This window comes from Harpia harpyja, chromosome 10, assembly GCF_026419915.1.
Source record: "Harpia harpyja isolate bHarHar1 chromosome 10, bHarHar1 primary haplotype, whole genome shotgun sequence".
Lineage (NCBI taxonomy): Eukaryota > Metazoa > Chordata > Aves > Accipitriformes > Accipitridae > Harpia > Harpia harpyja.
Genome location: NC_068949.1, coordinates 43,733,516 through 43,750,906, shown reverse-complemented (window position 1 = coordinate 43,750,906; position 17,391 = coordinate 43,733,516). Strand labels below are relative to the sequence as shown.

The following is a 17,391-nucleotide window of genomic DNA, read 5'->3' as shown; positions in this document are numbered from 1 at the left end:
AAGCAATGTTTCCAGGGGAAGTTTTAGGAAAAATCAGCTCATCTTTTTAACAGATTAGGAGAATATATGCTGCAGGCAAGAAGTCTAAAACCAGAAGACAGTGCAGAACAGGGCAACTATGAGAAGACCGAATTACCAAGACAAGTAGCCAGAAGGGATAAGAAAGAAATTCACTGATAAAACTACCCCTAAGACAGACTGCCTTGTAGGAGCTTCTGCTCCTCCACAAGTCAAATACTCCAGTACTGAAACCTCTGAGAAGTGCAGCAATTCATTAATAAGGATGCTAAAGCTACTCTTAAATCTAGATGCAATGATACATGCCACACCTTTGCAAAGGGTTCGCATGACAAGTGCTGCATAGAATTATGTGGTTTCTCTTTAGAACAAAACACCTTTTAGGAACAGAAATTAAAACTCAGATTAAACCATTCAAGATGCACTGAAAACCTGGGTATCTTTGAGGGCACTGGACCCTGCAAGCTGTCAGTAAATGTCAGCGTCAGAGCAGCAGGATCATCCTGTCTGACCTACTGCATCTTCCACTGACTGCTTTTACAGCATGCTCCTGTTTTGGACCCTCCTCAGTCTTGAGCTCTTTCACCCAAGTAGTAGATAGGGGAGACTTAAGAAAAATATAAGCAACACCCTTATGGGACAAATCAATAATTTCAAGAGAAAACCTTAACTTTTCCATAACTGACGTTGTTGGTTTTTTTAAAATATGATTCAGTTTTGAACATAGTAACATTAAAAGATATTCAGAGCTCTTTCAAACCTTTAAACTGCAGTGAAACAGCATCTTAGAGGAACGATTAAGTTGCCCTACTGACTACCCAACTGCATCCTGTAATGTCAGCTATAGCACAGAAGAGATGCTAGAATGCAGAAACAAACAATGTAATTAAATACTTCCCCCTCATGATGACTTTTTAGAATATTAATATGATGTAGCACAAAAGCTGGAGATAGTGTAGAAGGTGACAAAACCCCCACTTTTGTACTTTAAGGGGGTTTTAGCTGCTTTTTGTATCAAAAATCCTGATACTGTTAGTAAACATTCTAAGAATAGGTTTTTGAGAATACAGTTGTTTTGCATATGAAATTTAATTTTTTTTTGCTAAGATTCCAAATCTATTTTTATATTATTTTGTCTTTATATTGAAAAAAATACATACTTCTTAGTATTAAAAGAAAAAAGGAAAAGCAGGTTACTTTCTCTTTTTTTTAATAAATAGGAAACTGATCAAACATTAAACACTATTAAAAAGGCAAGGTACCAAAAACTTAAAACTGCTCTAAACACCAATAGGAAAAGAAACACATCTAAATTTGATTCCCCATTTCCCTCAAAATTCTATTTATTTCTACTATGACAAATACATTCAAGAACTTGACAGAAATTCCAGACACAGGCATCACTAACACCTTCTTCCCTTGCAGGAGATGAGGCATGTTAACTGCATCCCCCTACTGCAGCACACATCAATTCGCTGCTTCCACTCCCAATTAAATACCTATTTAGCTGCCAGACTTTAGAGAGGGAAAGGCTTGAGTCATTACCCTGAAGGCTTCACCAGCCTCCGGTCACTCGGATTCTGGTAAAGCCAGGATCAGCTGTGCTGCATCTTACGGAGCTCTGGGCTCGAACACAGCAGAAAAACTTTTATTGGGCAACACCATCGCTCTAGGTTTTAAAGCCTGAGTATAAAGTCCCAGCTACATAGCAATAGTCTGAAACAGTCAGTAAGAAGTATTCAGCATCATGTCTTTATAGTAATTTCCGGACAGTATTTAAAATAGTAGTCAAAAAATGTGATTAAGTAGTAAAAATAAACAACCATTTTATTAAATGTTATTCTGTGTCAAATGGTAACCTATTCCATTAGTACCAATATCTCATAATCCAAGGTCACAAACCAGTTTCAAAATCGTCTTCTACAAACTAAAAGACAAATTTACAAACAAACAAACTTTTACATCTGTCTTTTCCAAACTAACGTAGATTCACCATTGAAATTTTTAAAGACAGAAGATAAGTTTTATTAGGGTATATTGTCAGGACGAAGCCAACTTAAATACTGAAATTAGCAAAATCTTGCTATTAAGAAGAAATTGCATTGATATGCACAAACCGTACCAATTCTAAACCACCCAAAAACCCACGTGGACTAAAATCTTCACAGCCTGTTTTATTCTGTAATTACCTTTTAGTGGAACTGCCCTTTCCACTCCTGTTTAAATTACCATCCCGTGTGAATTTTAATCCTTGAACAGGAATCTGTATGAGAAAATGAGTCTTCTGTTTAATATTTTGTGCATTATTCTTAAGCCTTTATCATTAATTATTTCCATGAAGGAGCATCTTGAAGAATTCATGCTAGACTTCCCTTTAGTCACAAAGGTCAGAAGTATTCAAGAGCTGTTACAAGGCTGCTTTAGCTTCAGAAGTAAACTTTTTACTAGATCAAATCACTAACCAATCTCTGCATAGGGAGAACAAACAAATTAACACTACACGATTGTAATTCTTTGGGGGAAAAATTACTCAAAGCTGTATCAACCATTGAATTGGCTACTTTTTCCTCCTTTGAAATTTTCAATTATGCTGGCTTTCAGTATTCAATTTTGTCTTTGGTATTGAAGTTATTCTACCGTGTACTCCAGCTATTCAACAGAAAATACATTATTAGAATCTACGAAATGTAACTCTTAATACAAAAGTAGCAAAGTAAACAGGTTAAAATCACGGTGATACAAGCTAACTAGGCAGCACAGAGCCCACATGAAAGTAGTTCACTTGTAAAGGTTAAATACAGTGATAATTATTAAAATTAGTAAATATGGCAATACAAAGTGAAAATGGGGCAAGTAGACATAAAACCCTAAGACAGCCTCAGTATAGCAAAATCAGGTAACTAAATGGTGAAAATACTAATTTTCATTATCTTTTTCTTTCCTACACACTAATTAGTTTACATCCTTTCTCATCTTATCTTTAGACTGTAAGATGCTTAGTAGTTAAAATGATCTTAATGGCCTGCTAACACTGACAATGCTTTGGATCCTAGACATTTGTGATTTTCAGGTTGAAATAGGAAATTTAACAGAGATTACTTAAAAGTGTATTAAGCTAATTTGAGTGATCAGTGCTTATCTGGATCCCGTTCTTCCAAGAGGTGGCATGCACTAATGCCATGTCATCCAATTAACGTGACCCAGAAGGAGACACTGTGATATTCTTGAATTCCTGCTTCGCCTAGCCTAATTAAATGTAAAGAGTTATGCCGCTCTACAAATGCTTGCAGGATTTGGGCCTTAACATTACAAACTAGGTAATAAAAAAAGTAAGCAGAAGGGGCGTCAACTGAAATGAGAAAGGCTCAGGTTGAGTAGAAGGAGAAACGTTTTTCCTTGAGGCAGAAAGCAGAGGGACAGGCTGCCCGGAGCTGTGCAGGCTTCGTCCTTGACGGTATCAAGAGACAAATGGACAAAGCCCCCAGCAACCCGGTCTTGAACCTGAGTTACTCTGATTTGGCAATCTTACAAGTAACAAAAATATCCAATCATTAGCATCTAATAGTCTTAAAATGATTCATGTTAATAATGTGACTGTGTTAGAGAAAGAAGAAAACCCATCCATATTTCTATGCCTGTTGCTAGATAACCTCCCACAGTCCATATGCTTAAAACCAAATGGTTATGACTCCTCAAAGTGTTTTCAATCGCTTATACAGCAACAAAATTAGAAAAAGTTCACTCTACTGCCAGCATGCAAAAAATAAACTCATTAACATATACTCTCAAAATCATTAAAAAACCATGAAGCCAAAGCCAGAAGATCCACCACACCAATCCCTAATCCACAGCGCTAGGACTGATAAAACGGGATTAGCCAGAAAGAAGCAGCGTGAGCGAGTCAGCCACCTCGTGCGCACGCCTCGAGGTCTCCAAGTTGCCCACCTTGGCTCTACGTCGCCGCCTTTATCCTACAGCGGGCCCTACGTACATACTTCTAACACCTCTTGAAAGCACTGCATTTCGCCCGCACGCGTCGTATAGCGTGTGCACGCCCAGGCGTACCGTGCCGCGCAAACCCCAAGGCACGCTGAGATCTTCTCGGGGCCCCCGAGGACGGCTGGAGGCCAAACGAACCCCGCGGTCAGTGCTCAGGTAGAAAAGCCAGGCGGTTTTTTACTCCTCTCCCCTAGGTTTCAGGCAGCAAGCACACAGTCCTTTACTGATGAGCAGCTATTCAATCTATTTTCTCTTTCTTTCCTGAGTATGATTCACATTCTGCCTAAAAAATAGTTTTGTTCCAAGTTTGTCCTGGGGTACTTGTTATTACAGTATCCGCATCTTCATTGTTTTCCAAACACAATAACTCCATTTCACAAATACAAAAAGCAAAGGCTGGGGGACACTAAGCCCAAAGCAAAACAAACACAGAAACCCCACAGAGGTTTCCACTGACTTCGATTCCAAAATTAACAAACATGTATAAAAATAATTTTCAAGGCAGCATTCAACCGCCCCACTGTTACCCTCCACCTTTTTGCAACACTTTGCCTCATTTGCTCTAAACCCAACTTCCATAGCACGTCAGCGGGCCTTCCTAGAGACAAAATTAGATCATGGTTCACGTTTCATCTAGGCTCCTCAGTCAGTTTAGCGCACGTCCATGCTGTGCAACAAACACCACCAGGAGCTGGGAAATGGGAAACGAAGGAAGAAAAAATAAAATAAAAAAAAAAAAAATCTCATTTTGGGTTCTCTTTGCACTGGTATCAGTCCCTAGCAGAAAACAAGATGACAGAAAAAGCAGGCTCAGGGTCCTCTGCTCTGGGGCTCAGCCAAGCACAGTCAAACCTAAGCTACAGCTGCAATTGCAAAGAGATTTTTGATCAGTCCTGGACTAAACCTGTCTCACTGTGAAGGAATTTCAGAGATTTTAATTACAAAGTTCTCACTTGCGTTTAATGAGCACATCAAAATAAAATTCTCGAAGGTCTGTTATTTGATTTTATTTGGCCAAATTTTCACAGGAATGGCATCTGTGCACTGATACACAGGCAACTGCCCTAAAACGTAAAGTTTCTGTTGTAAATCTTTTCAGTATATAGTGGGTTTGGGGAGAAAAAACAGAAAACCAGCATATTTATCACAGAAAAAAATTTTACTGCTCATAGTTGTTCACAAAAACAGCGTGTCTATTTGCACTGGAGTTTCATGCACAGCAAAAAATTTGAGACAGGCACTGAACGTGGAGAAACTCCAACCCAACATTCCAAATCTGGCAATATTGTAGGTAAGTGAACCTTTAGTATGTCCTAAAAAAGATGTGTCAGGCAAATGGTTGTGATAACAGCATTATATAATATTTAGATTCATCTCTTGTTTTTGTAGGGCTTATTCACAATTATCAGTCTGTTGAAAAATATTATTATTTCATCTAAGGGAAAACACTTCCGAAGCCAATAATTATAATCTCCATCATGCATAATGCTAGAAGAACATACAGTCCTCACTAATTAAGTTTATGGAGTTATGGGGAGGCTTGAAGAAGAGACAAAACAAGACGGAGTTTGAAAGTGAAAAGAGCCACATGGCATAGAGAATATTTCAAGAAAAGGTCATTTTGAGAGGAAACCTATAGATACACAGGATACAAAAATAGCACCAAGCAAAACAAAATTGTCAGAGCTGTGACAGGTGACAAAATCAAGTTCATGAATGCAAGAATTTGAAAGCTAGAGGAACAGTCTGTAGAGAGCATCTCCAGCTCTATAACAAAAATATAAAGAAGTCATACAAATATATAACACTAGCTGAATTTAATAGTATTTCATATCTTCGACATAAAGACCAAAAATAAAGTCAGCTATAGCTAATTTAGAAAGATACGGGAAAAATTACAGAATAAGTTTTTTGTCTTGTTACTGCAACACAAACAGGTATACACTGAAATCCAAGTTTGCAAGCAAACAAATTGTGTGCCTGAAAGGACCGGTTACATTAAAAACCCTACAAAGCTATATAAATTGATCTTGATAAAGAACAATCAATTATTCTGCAAAATTTACAGTTATAAATGCTGAAATAATATGAATGTGTTCATTAATCATCTTTATACTCTTCAGAAGTAAAATATTTCATTTTGATGTAAATAGCTGAAAGACAGTCTGAACTGTGCTGCAAATGGTTTTATGCAGTAGAAAATGATAATAACATGGGTTTGTTAGGGGTTTTTTTCAGAATTTATACTGAGAAACAAACCAACTATAATATATACCAAATTCTGCACAGATTTGCATGCCACTTTAAATGAGATTTAGAGAGCTCTTGGAGAAGAATCTATTTCATGACGAGATTCCCTCCCTGTATTACTGAAAGCATTTATGTGGTAGGGCATTCACAATCAACCGATATCCCAATCTTACCACAAAATTAATGCCGCACTTATCTAAACAACTGCTTTTTGCTAGCTGAACTACAAACAGGAATGTGTTATCAAGTTGACGATGACATTGTTCTTTCATTAACAAGGACGGATATTAGATTAATCAGTAGGCTTGCAGTGTGCTTCTGCACTAACAGGATACCCAACACAGCTGTATGCTGAAAATTCAGTATTCATAGGTGTAGTTCTAGCATATAGCTGAAATTTTAAAAATTATCTTCTTTGATTTGGAATGTCTTTTTACTGCTTAAGAACATGGAGGTGGGGAAGATGTTTTTTAATTTGAACTCTTACCAAATGTATTTCTCTCTCCTCCACTATCAGAAAGTTCATCCAAATCACTGAAATGCTCACGCTTTTGTTCAGAACATATTTAACAGTTAAACTAGGCACCAAACTAGGCACAGCCAGATGCAAAAAAAGACCTTACACCCTTCCCACACCCCTTTTTAGGGCTTCACTGGAAGCCCTTATAGGCAGACTCTTCAGCTCTTCAAAAAACCAAAGCACAAAAATATCCCAAACTTCTCTTAGCATCTTTGATTCCCTCTCCCCCGCCCTAAGAGGAAAATAAAATCCAGCTAAATCAGCAGATGGTATTACATGTGCTCGATTTGCAAAGGCTGTGGCACTGAAGTCCACCAGAACTTCCCATAACTTCTGTTATTCCAGCTTACTCGGAGAATTTCCTCTGAAATGACTTCAGGTGTTCTGTAGTGTATGCTTGCACGCATTCAAGGTGGGGTGCCACTCGCCGTAAGCTAGACAGGGGTAGTAGTAACAAAAGTTTAAAAATCTCTTTTTAGATGAGCTACGGTGGGAGCGCGAGGCCTGAAAAAGTAGACCTAACTTCTCTAGTGGTTTATGCCAAACAAACAATAGCAGAAATAACACAGAAAACATATTTAATACTTAGAAGTGAACTGATGTCCAGGAACAATAACCTCATATTTATGGAACACTGAAGTAGCAAAGGTAGTCAGCACGAATCCCAAGAAACCTCAGTGGAAGACGTGAAAAGGCAATCTCTCAAGTGCCCCAACAGATGCATTCACACACAATCTTCACCTCAATCGTAAACTGTTAGGTTTAAAATATCAAGCAAAAGGTAGGGAAGAAATAAGTTAACCGCAGTGTCTAAACCCTTTTCACTTTACCCTGTCTCCTAAGTTCATCCTTTGATATGCCGGTGCCACACTGCAGTGTGATGCACAAGACAGGACGAACAGTCTCGGTGCAGAACTTGGCCACAAGCTGCTGTACAAACGCAACTGAAACCATGACGTTTCAGGGTATTTGTAAGTGGCCTAGATTCGGTTTCGAGTTATCAGACAGAATTAACCTTTTCCTGAAGTTTATAATGTGGTTCCTTTGTTTTATAAGGTAAACTTGAAACGAGCTGTAGCACACACTATTGAAATAAGGGTTGTCATTTCATCTTTGTTATGTTTCTTAATTGCTGGCAGGATTTTGTAGCCGACTGTTTAGAATTCAGGAGATGTACTTTAGAGCTTCAGTATATTTTTTGAATGCAAGCTTACATTTAAATGAGTGTTTCCCTTATTTCTATTAAATTTCAGTAGCAATGGAACAAGCAAGTACACACTAGCTACTACTGAAAGAGGTTCTTTCCACTTTACCAATTTTACCTAAAGATACGGTCAGCTAAGTAAATGGATCTACATCACGAGATGTTTGTCTCACCAGTCATTTACAGGGGGGGCCAAGTAGATTTTATGTTGTTATCCTCATTACAGGGCTAAGTTTAGATGCTGCCAGCATATGCTAAAAGGTTGCACTGTAAAAGAGAACTGTTTTTTAATTTATTTATTTTTTCCACATGTATATGAGTATATACATAGGACAGTAGTTTGGTGAAACTAACCTAACTCATGGTAAAACTTGCAAGAAACAGCTAAGGTAAAGAAATTGCCATGACAGCCTGGTTGCTTATGGCCAACCCATCAGCTTTTCTCAAAAGCACAAGGATGCAGGTGCCCGGCTGCCACCCAAACCTCCCAGACCACGCGGGCAGGAGGGAGAACTGAGCCTGGGAGCCCTCTGAAAGAGCATTCCTCTACAGAGATGAGGGAAAAAGTAGTATTTCTAGTTTTCAATCACATCACAGCACTTCTACCATAATCCTCAAGGCCCTCCTAAACAGCAGGAAGAAGTTTGCACAATCCCATTCCTATTTCTCTTTTGCAATATGTCCTTTTTTTGACCTTCCTGCCCCGCCCCCCCCTTCACTTTTGGTGTAAGAAATGTGGAGGTCTGATTTAAACATTTATTTTGTATTTGAATTTCATAAATTATTGGTGTCATTGTATATTGGTGTCAGACATCTGCTTAATTGAAATCTTTCTCTCATCATAATTAGTAACTAATTCCTTTTTTCTTCCCATTTTTAGCGTGGAATTGGATTTTAAACAGCAAGAAGATAAACTACAGCCAGTTTTGAGAAAACTTCATCCTATTGAGGAAACTCAGGTTGCACCTTTGCCTTATTCTCAGGAGAGCTACTCCTCCACTCCCAAGCAAAAATCCAAAACTGAATCAAAAAAGCATGGAAGATGGAAACTCTGGTTCCTTTAACCCAAGTCCATTACATGTGGAGTTCAAGGCCTTCTTTGAAAAATATCTGGAGTTCTATCAATCATCTATAATGGGATCTTGGTAGACTGCTCAGTGTTACCGGCCAATGTAGTTCTGACCATTCTGGCAGCGTTCAGTTCTCACCGTATGTACCAAAAAGGCCTTTGTACCTATAAACTAATGTCCAGAAGCAAGGCGTTAGATAATACCTTGCCAACTTTTATTTGCAGTTCACCAATGTGGGATGTAAAACCTGAATTGAAATTTGTACAAAGATGGAAAGTAAAACTATTCCCCCTACCCCACCCCCCCTTAGATCTGAAAGCGTCACATTCTAACCTGTTAAATTGTAGGCTGTCATCCTGTACACAGCTAAATATCACTATTGTTTTAAAGCCTTTGGGGGGTTTGGTTTATTGTCTTTAAACAACAACGAGGGGAAAAAAAAAAGCAAGCAAGCCTTATGTTTGCAATGGTCTTCAGTTTTACAAATCCATGTTGATCGGGGAGTGCAGTTTTCAGCACACATATCCTGGACAAAGCACAATTTTTCATGTGGTCCAAGACCAAGAATAATCTCTAAGATGTGACTATATGTATATTTGCCTTCATGCAATGTAGACTTCAACCAAGCTATCAAATTTCGACACCGCACCATGATTTCTAATTTAGCTGTGTCCTCATCACCAGACGAACAAGTTTGCTGCTCATCTCCAACGGGTGAGTGGCTAGAAACCTCCCAAAGTCAGGACAAGCCTTTAACCACATCAAGCTGACAGGGTCAAGGCTACGGGACAATCATCTGTCCTAGATCTCACTTTTAGTCTTTTGGTACCCAAAAGGTCTAAATGACACATTCTGGCACAGAAAAAAACCCAACCCCACAAACAGAACAATCAAAAGCTCTACGGATTGTTGACATTTGCCATAATTTAGTATCTTTTTGTAAAGCAGTCTTTGGAAAACCTCTACACTATTGCAGAAGGCACCAGAAAATTTATAGTATGCATCACGCTTTGAAACCTGTTTGGAAGGAGCAGTAATTTTAAATGCTATTTATTTACTAAGCTTCTTGATGGGTTTCTCAACTTATTATAATTTATATCTCAGTCTATTAATTGTACTTGCTAACCAACACACTTAGGGAAGAGATGTGAAACAATTTTTTCCTAGTTTTTTGTTGTGGTTTTTTTTTTTTTTTTAAATGACACTTAAAATTCTGCTCTGAATTATGAACTGCAACTTTTTCCTTTAAGTATTTGCTACTGTCATTAAACTTGCATCTAGAATGACCGTTTGTGGAAAAATTTCTCATGCTAGAACTGGCCAAGGAGTGGGAATCTTGTTGTCTTCTTTTTTTTAAGGATTTAAGATAATTTGAGTCATACCGTGTCATGTGACAAACTGGTTTACTAAGAATTGGTTTTGAAATGGCATACCCTGCAGCATCAGTAAGATACAAATTCTTCAGTCTTTAGGTGGAAGAAGTGTAAACATTAGCAGAAGAGTTTGCACATACTAAAAAATTTGAAGTGTTTTCGTTTACACTATTTTTCCTCTTAGCTCAGCATCACATCCATTACTGCAAGAAAACTTGAGGAAAATAACTTACTTTTATCCCCCCAAAGCAAAGAGCAAGAAAAGGAAGTTAAAATGGGAACAGAAATGCAGAAGATGTCTATGTCCAGCTCAAAATTAATTTCAGCATGCTTTAATGGAAAAAAGTCACCTTTGCAGTAAACCTTCCAAGAGGGCTACGAGTTCTTGTACATAAGCAAACAATACCCTGAAATACTTCTGTGAAAGGCGAAGAATTAGAAAAGGTGATCCTGTATACCAGGAAGGAAGTGCAATTGTTTCATGTGGAAAAAATGTGTTTCATGTATTTTATGTTGGTTTTAATTGAAAAATATAAAACTGTTTACAAGACAGCCCACCCAACATGTTTTAGAAACCCAAATACTTCCAAACAAGAAAATACTTTTTTTTTTCCTAACCAGAAAGAAATATCAAATACAGACATACCAAGAAAAATACAACAGTATTCAGCATTATTTTAAAATAGTGTTAATAATTAACTCATCCATGCTAACATGCCTAGTGTTTGGGGGTTTTTTAAAAGAAATTAAATCAAGCATCTCTCAATGGCAATCAATTACAAATCATTAGTGTCACCGAATCAGTAGCTTTTCCCATAAACCTGTTCCAAACGTTCTTGTGTGCAGGGACTCTGACACAAAACTGAACTGTTTTTATGTGCGGTTACTGACTCATACAGAGACCAGTCTTCTGTAATCATTTGAAATGATAGAGGAAAATTCACTGGTGAAACATATAAGAGCTAAAAGTGAAAGTTCTCACGGCGTGTTCTGTACATGTCCAGGCTATTTTCTTAAGAAGTTGCAAATTTTTAATTTTTTACATTTTTTTAAAACTGGAAAAGCTAACATACATATAGTCTTGCTTAAAATTACATATCGTGTTATATCGTACCATACAATGTAATTTGTAATAAAATGTTTTTGCAAGTGTGTAAAATGTATCATATTGTATTACATTTAGAATCACTCAGGCTCAGGTTAGATAGACACTGAGAGAAAAACCTAATTCTTTAGAGCTTTTAGTTAAATGTGACTGACAAAGCTATTTTCACCCTAATGTAGAAGATCTTATAAAATGCAGGTATGAGGATAATAACAAAGAAAATGCATCTTTACTTTCAATGTGGCACATAACGTAGCTTTGCTGAATTCACTCTGACAATACCATGCACTTTCATACACTAATTTGCTATATGCACTTCTCCCATATCATGCTTAAAAATACTTTTTAGTCAATAAATACTGCAGTGATTTTATATTACTTGCTATTTTCTGAGTCCGTATAATTTCCATTAAGCAACAGTTACATTCTTTGTTTTAGAACTATTAGGAAACACTATTCATGAGAGTATCACTTGTTTTCTTAAAGAAAAAAGTCACTGTAAAAATAGTTTAAAAATCAGGATAAACTGAAAAAAAAATCATTATTAAAACTGAAAAATCCTACCATTGGTACAAAGTGTTTGCTTTTTTTTGCTTAAGATGCAAAACCACTGTCGATGCCTTTAATGTCACTCTACGTTTTAAAGGTTAATTATTTTTTCTAAATCAAATAGGTTAATTTTTCGTGAACACTTTCAAATCAAGTACGCTGTTAGATTATACCATTTCTTTAGCATCTGTGTAATAGCACGAATTATATATTACTACTGGAATTTGTTAACTGGATTGCCACTAAAAATATAACTGCTATACCAACACAATTCTGTTCTAGTAGAATGAAACAGACTGCATGGAAAGATTTTTAGTATTATTTCAGCATCCATAAAATACAACTGTGGCTTATTAAAATAATTGGAGTGCTAGAAATTTGCTGTCAATTTGTTTAGGTGAATGCAGTTTGTCCCAATAAACATTGCTAGGACATACTCCATACCCATTCGCTGCATCAGTGATACTACATTTTACAACATAAAAAAGCTCAGTATTAGTGATGGAACAAAATCATGCCCATCATTCAAACACCACTTCAGTTTTTCTGAATTTATTTTGCAGTACGTAATTTCAAATGTTTTTGAAAGATAAGACGACATGCAATTCAATAAAACAAAGTATAATTTTTTACATGGTAGAAGTCCGGTGAAGAAAATAAAGCTTTCTCCCCAACATTTTGGAACCCATTAATCCTAACTTGACAGATTTTAAGGCACAGAAAGATGATTTACATCTAGCTTCAACTCCTAAATCACTTTTAGCCCCAGAGCTCTCTCCTGTGACCCTCAATAACTCATATCTTACTTAGACTTAGACTCATATTTTACTGCCTTCCAGAAGGACATCCTGCCTTGAAGATGCCAAGAGATGGAGAATCCACCACTGTCTTTGATTGATCGATCATTCCAGCGTTCACTTCCCACACCAGTGCATATCCTCTGCTCTACTTTAGAATTCTCACTCTCCAGTGCCGTCACCAGCTCCTCCTCTTTCCTTTGACACGTGTCGTCTTCACCCTACATAGATTCTCCTACACTATCACCGAGGGGCACCTCTAAATCTTCTTTGTTAACCTCAGACGGCTTTCACATCTCGCACCACAAATCACTGACTCTCTCCACTTTCTGGCCATTTCTGCAGCATTTCTCTTTTGGTTTCACCACATCCTTGTTCTAAAGTATGGGGGGGGGAAGTGACATGGGAAACACTCCACTCAACAGCGAAGTCATAAAAGTCCTCTTCTGTCCACTGCCTCCTAGTCACACATCCCAGGAGAATCTAAAATAGCATTTTTTCCCCGATCACAGCAGGTGTTCACACTGACTTTGTTCACTATATTTCAGAGCCACTGCTCTTAAGGACAGAGTCTCTTGGGAGTACAGCCACTTCCTATACTCTTTGCTCTTATATCTGTGAGCTAGATTTTTTTCTGTATCACAATGAATTTGATTTCTTCCACCATATAAAGGAATCAAGCTTGTCTATTTCACAGATGATCATCGCACAGTTGCACAAATCTGCCAACTGAAGTATCTTCCAAAAATTGTACACAGAGGGATCCAAAAACCCCATCTGGATGTCCTTTCTGAAATTAAAGAGTTCAGCAACCAGCTTGTTTTTCTTGGCTTTCTAAATGAGAAACATACCAAGCGGCTGACCACAAGGAAGTGGGGAGTAGTCATGATTTCATTTTGGACCTACCATCATGGCCAGTCAATTCAGATTTACCGAAGGAGGCCAATACGCTGACTCGCATGGAACACAACATTGTTCAAAAGTTACCAGGCAAGGAAAGAGATGGTTTAAAATTATCCTTCAAAAAAGACAAGGAAGCGTGCTCAATTTACTTTTTTTTTTTTTCAGATAACATGTTCTTCAGTATGAAAGATTTTGTGGTCTTGTTATAGGTGACTTCATACTGCATCACAAGCAGGACTAGCTCTAGGCACATGCAGGAGCAGCCCAAAGCAGCTAACTTCTGTGAGCAGCAATGAACCCCGACCTTGCATCAGACAACTCGGCACCCACAGGCTGCAGCTAGTTCTTACCTTCACTACAATAACACACACAGAACCTTCTACTCAGTCAGCAAACAGACCAAGTAAAAATCACCATGAGATTTCCAGAGGAAAAAGTAGCCCAAAATAATGAGAATTAAAATGGTGACAAGACTTTTTTACTGCATGTTAAAAAGTCGTTTGATATGGCCGGCTGGAAACTAATGCTAATTTCCAAGTATATAAATTCACTGCTTTCACTGAAACAACCTAAGTGGCCAGACTGTGCTTAATCTTATTTAATACAGACACCAGTGAAACTGAGGGTTTGGGTTGTTTTTTTTTTTACAAGTTCTGGAGGCTAGAAGAAAGTGTGCAGTGTCACAAATGTTAACTTCAATTCATCTTGCTACCAACTTCCACAAAAATTATGGTCAAATCAGATTTTAATCTATCACTTATACTCTGTTTTATTTATTGTCTAGTTTTTCTTCTTACAATTTGTCTGTCTTATTTCGAGATAATTCTCTTTGGAAGGTATATGATAAAAATAGCTTATGATTTTTATCTAGAAACTCACACATTTAAGGAAGCAAAAATACAAAAAAAAAAAAAAAAGCTGTGCAAAGTCAAAAGAGACTATTGGAGAATCTTTTCCAGTCTGTTCCACACTGTAGATAAGGCACCTCCTGTAATTAAACACAGTTAACTGGCAATTTAAGGTTTAACAGACAGAAACTTTGCCACAGATGCAAGATGCAGCCTTGAAGAATACTGAAGACCAAAGAAACGTTAAAAGGTCATATCCAATATCTCCGATATTTAGATGGAGACATGGCAGGCATCAGGTAAGAGTTACCAAAATCTTTTCTTATTTTCTGGATTAAGGTGGAGTGTTTGTACCACAGTGAAACAAATACATCTAAACAGATTACTGTGCTGGTCCCGCCATCGCTGTAGGCTGCAGGCTGGTCCCTTGCCTTACCCTGAATGTCAGGGTTTTGGTCACGTAGACAGTACAACTCATCCATCTTTTGTCAATGTTTTTCCAAAGGAAACTGACCCAGTAACAGTCATTCAGTATCAGACATACAGAACCCTATCCATAGGTTATAACGTACAGAAAGTAATTTGAATTATTTACGGTATCTTTAATAGCCTCTAAACGCATATCCTCCTGAAACAGTAAATTTAGTGTCTTACGTTCCCATTACATTAGCACATCTAGCAACCTCACTTTCTAGTGAAGATTTTTGTTCACTAATGTAAAATCACATTATGTTTAAGCATTCCACCTCCGCCACCTCTGTTCCAAGATAACTGCATTTTCACTTGACCACTTAAATTCTTTACAATCCTCTGCTGATCACGTAGAACTCCGGCCTCTCAGAAACACCAGCTCTCACTGACTTATCATACAGTCAAAAACAACGCGTGTAAGTTGTGCAAGCCTCAACGCAGAAGGGTATACAAAGAATATTATTAAAATGTAAATTGAAACAATTTCTACAAAACAATTGTCTTTGATGTTTACCCCTATAGATCCCAAAGTTCATGCATCCCAAATGCCGCAGTAGTTCCACCACAGTGATTAGACCAGAGGTTTATAAAGAATGTGAAATTAAACGAACTTGATTGACACTGCAAGGGGATTATGAATCTATGTTTCTGTATTGCTACAGAAGTCTTGTCTCCGACAAGAAGGACTGCGTCTTCCATTTGTTTGAGCTACTCAAAGCAGGATCCTCAGAGGAACGCTTCCAGAATGAAGCTAACAGCTGATAAATCTTAATGGATATATAGTTCACATCTACAGGAGTAAATGCCAGTTTCTCAGTATTTTTGATGCAAGGTATTTTTTTTATATTTCAAGTGTATTATGCAACATTAGGTTTTGGATGAAGATGACACAGCTAAGTATTTCTTCAAGGTGAAAACATGCCAGCTTTAGTACACCAATATATCTATCTTTGTATAAGAAACAAATTGCTATGTTCTGTAGTTTACTTCATTTGAAAAAGTTCTTGTTACTTAAACTATGCCTCTATAAGATCCTTTATTTTTAAAATTCCTTCCTTCTACTCATCCTTTATGGTTAATCCTCTAATATAAGTTCCAGGTAAAACCATACTAGTATTGACAAAAGAAAAGTTAATACATAATTTCAACCTGATTCTGATCCAAGAGAAGTCAGGTTATGCTTGCTAATTATCACTTGCATTTTACTCTTCCTACTTTGCTGATGCCACAAAAATGAATTATTACTGGTTGATTACAGGAGCATGCTTTCCACCACAGACTACATTTTAAGATAGGAGTAAGTACTCCTTGAAAATAGCCCATCCTATTAATACTCATTACATAATGATAGTGTGAGGATAGAGTGATTTCAAGCTGTATTCATGATCACTATGGATATTTTTAATACAACTGTACTTAGTTAAAATATATACAGGAGAAGTGTTCAAATATAATTTGATAAACGCAAAAGGAATAATTAACATTTTAAAATATCGACTAAATCATGTTCATCAAAATAATAATTAATTCACATCCTAATTATAACTGAAGAAGTTTCCTGTATATATGTCTTGCAAGACTACACCTTCTGTGCAACTGAGAAGTTTTGTACCCTTGTACAGAAAGATATTAAGACATCTATTCTGCATATTATTAATAATTTCTGTGGTAACACACAAAGTAACAATAACATATAAACACATCCCAGCACTAGAATATTCTGTAAGAATGATCTTTACTTATAACCATTTCTTGCTCCGACAATGGATCTGGTGATCCATTATCACTTTCTTACAACAAAAACTACTGTAGCAAATCAAAGTGATAAAAGACAAAAAAAAAAAAACTTAGCGGATGACGCACTGAAGACAAAACTAAAATTGCAATGTGTTTGCCAACACAAGCACCACCATATGCCAAGTAAATGGGACAGCAGTAGATAAGTAAGATGAGCTGAGGACAGACAGACAGCCTTCTCGTAAAAAGTCAAATATCACTGTGTGCAATTACAGAGAGAATAAAATTGGAAAAGAAAGGGGACAGCAAAAAAAGAAAGTGCTAATGGACTCAGATCTATCTGGCTAACAAATAAAGTTTTTTTTAAGAAAGAAATCAGTGTATCGAACCAAATGAACCAAATTAACGTAGAATAGGACAGCTACTCAGACCGATAAGAAATCTGGTCCACTTTGACCAGTTTGCTACTATTATCAGTTGCCACATGCAGACACCTAAAGAACAATATAAGGTAAAGGCAAACACACAGTGAGACTCCCAAAACCAC

General features: G+C 37.1%; 2 protein-coding genes across 4 annotated transcripts in view; one reads left to right on the top strand and one right to left on the bottom strand.

The window, feature by feature from the left end:
• The window catches only part of INSYN2A (inhibitory synaptic factor 2A), a 49,915-nt gene extending 37,998 nt beyond the window's left edge, over positions 1-11,917 (top strand). For both annotated transcript variants that reach the window (XM_052800118.1, XM_052800117.1), the window contains one exon: positions 8,872-11,917. In XM_052800118.1, coding sequence (XP_052656078.1) covers positions 8,872-9,055 — 184 coding nt within the window. In that variant the 3' untranslated portion in view covers positions 9,056-11,917. The remainder of the gene's footprint in view (positions 1-8,871) is intronic.
• The window catches only part of DOCK1 (dedicator of cytokinesis 1), a 317,150-nt gene that overhangs the window by 199,974 nt on the left and 99,785 nt on the right, over positions 1-17,391 (bottom strand). The gene's annotated exons all lie outside the window — the stretch shown is intronic.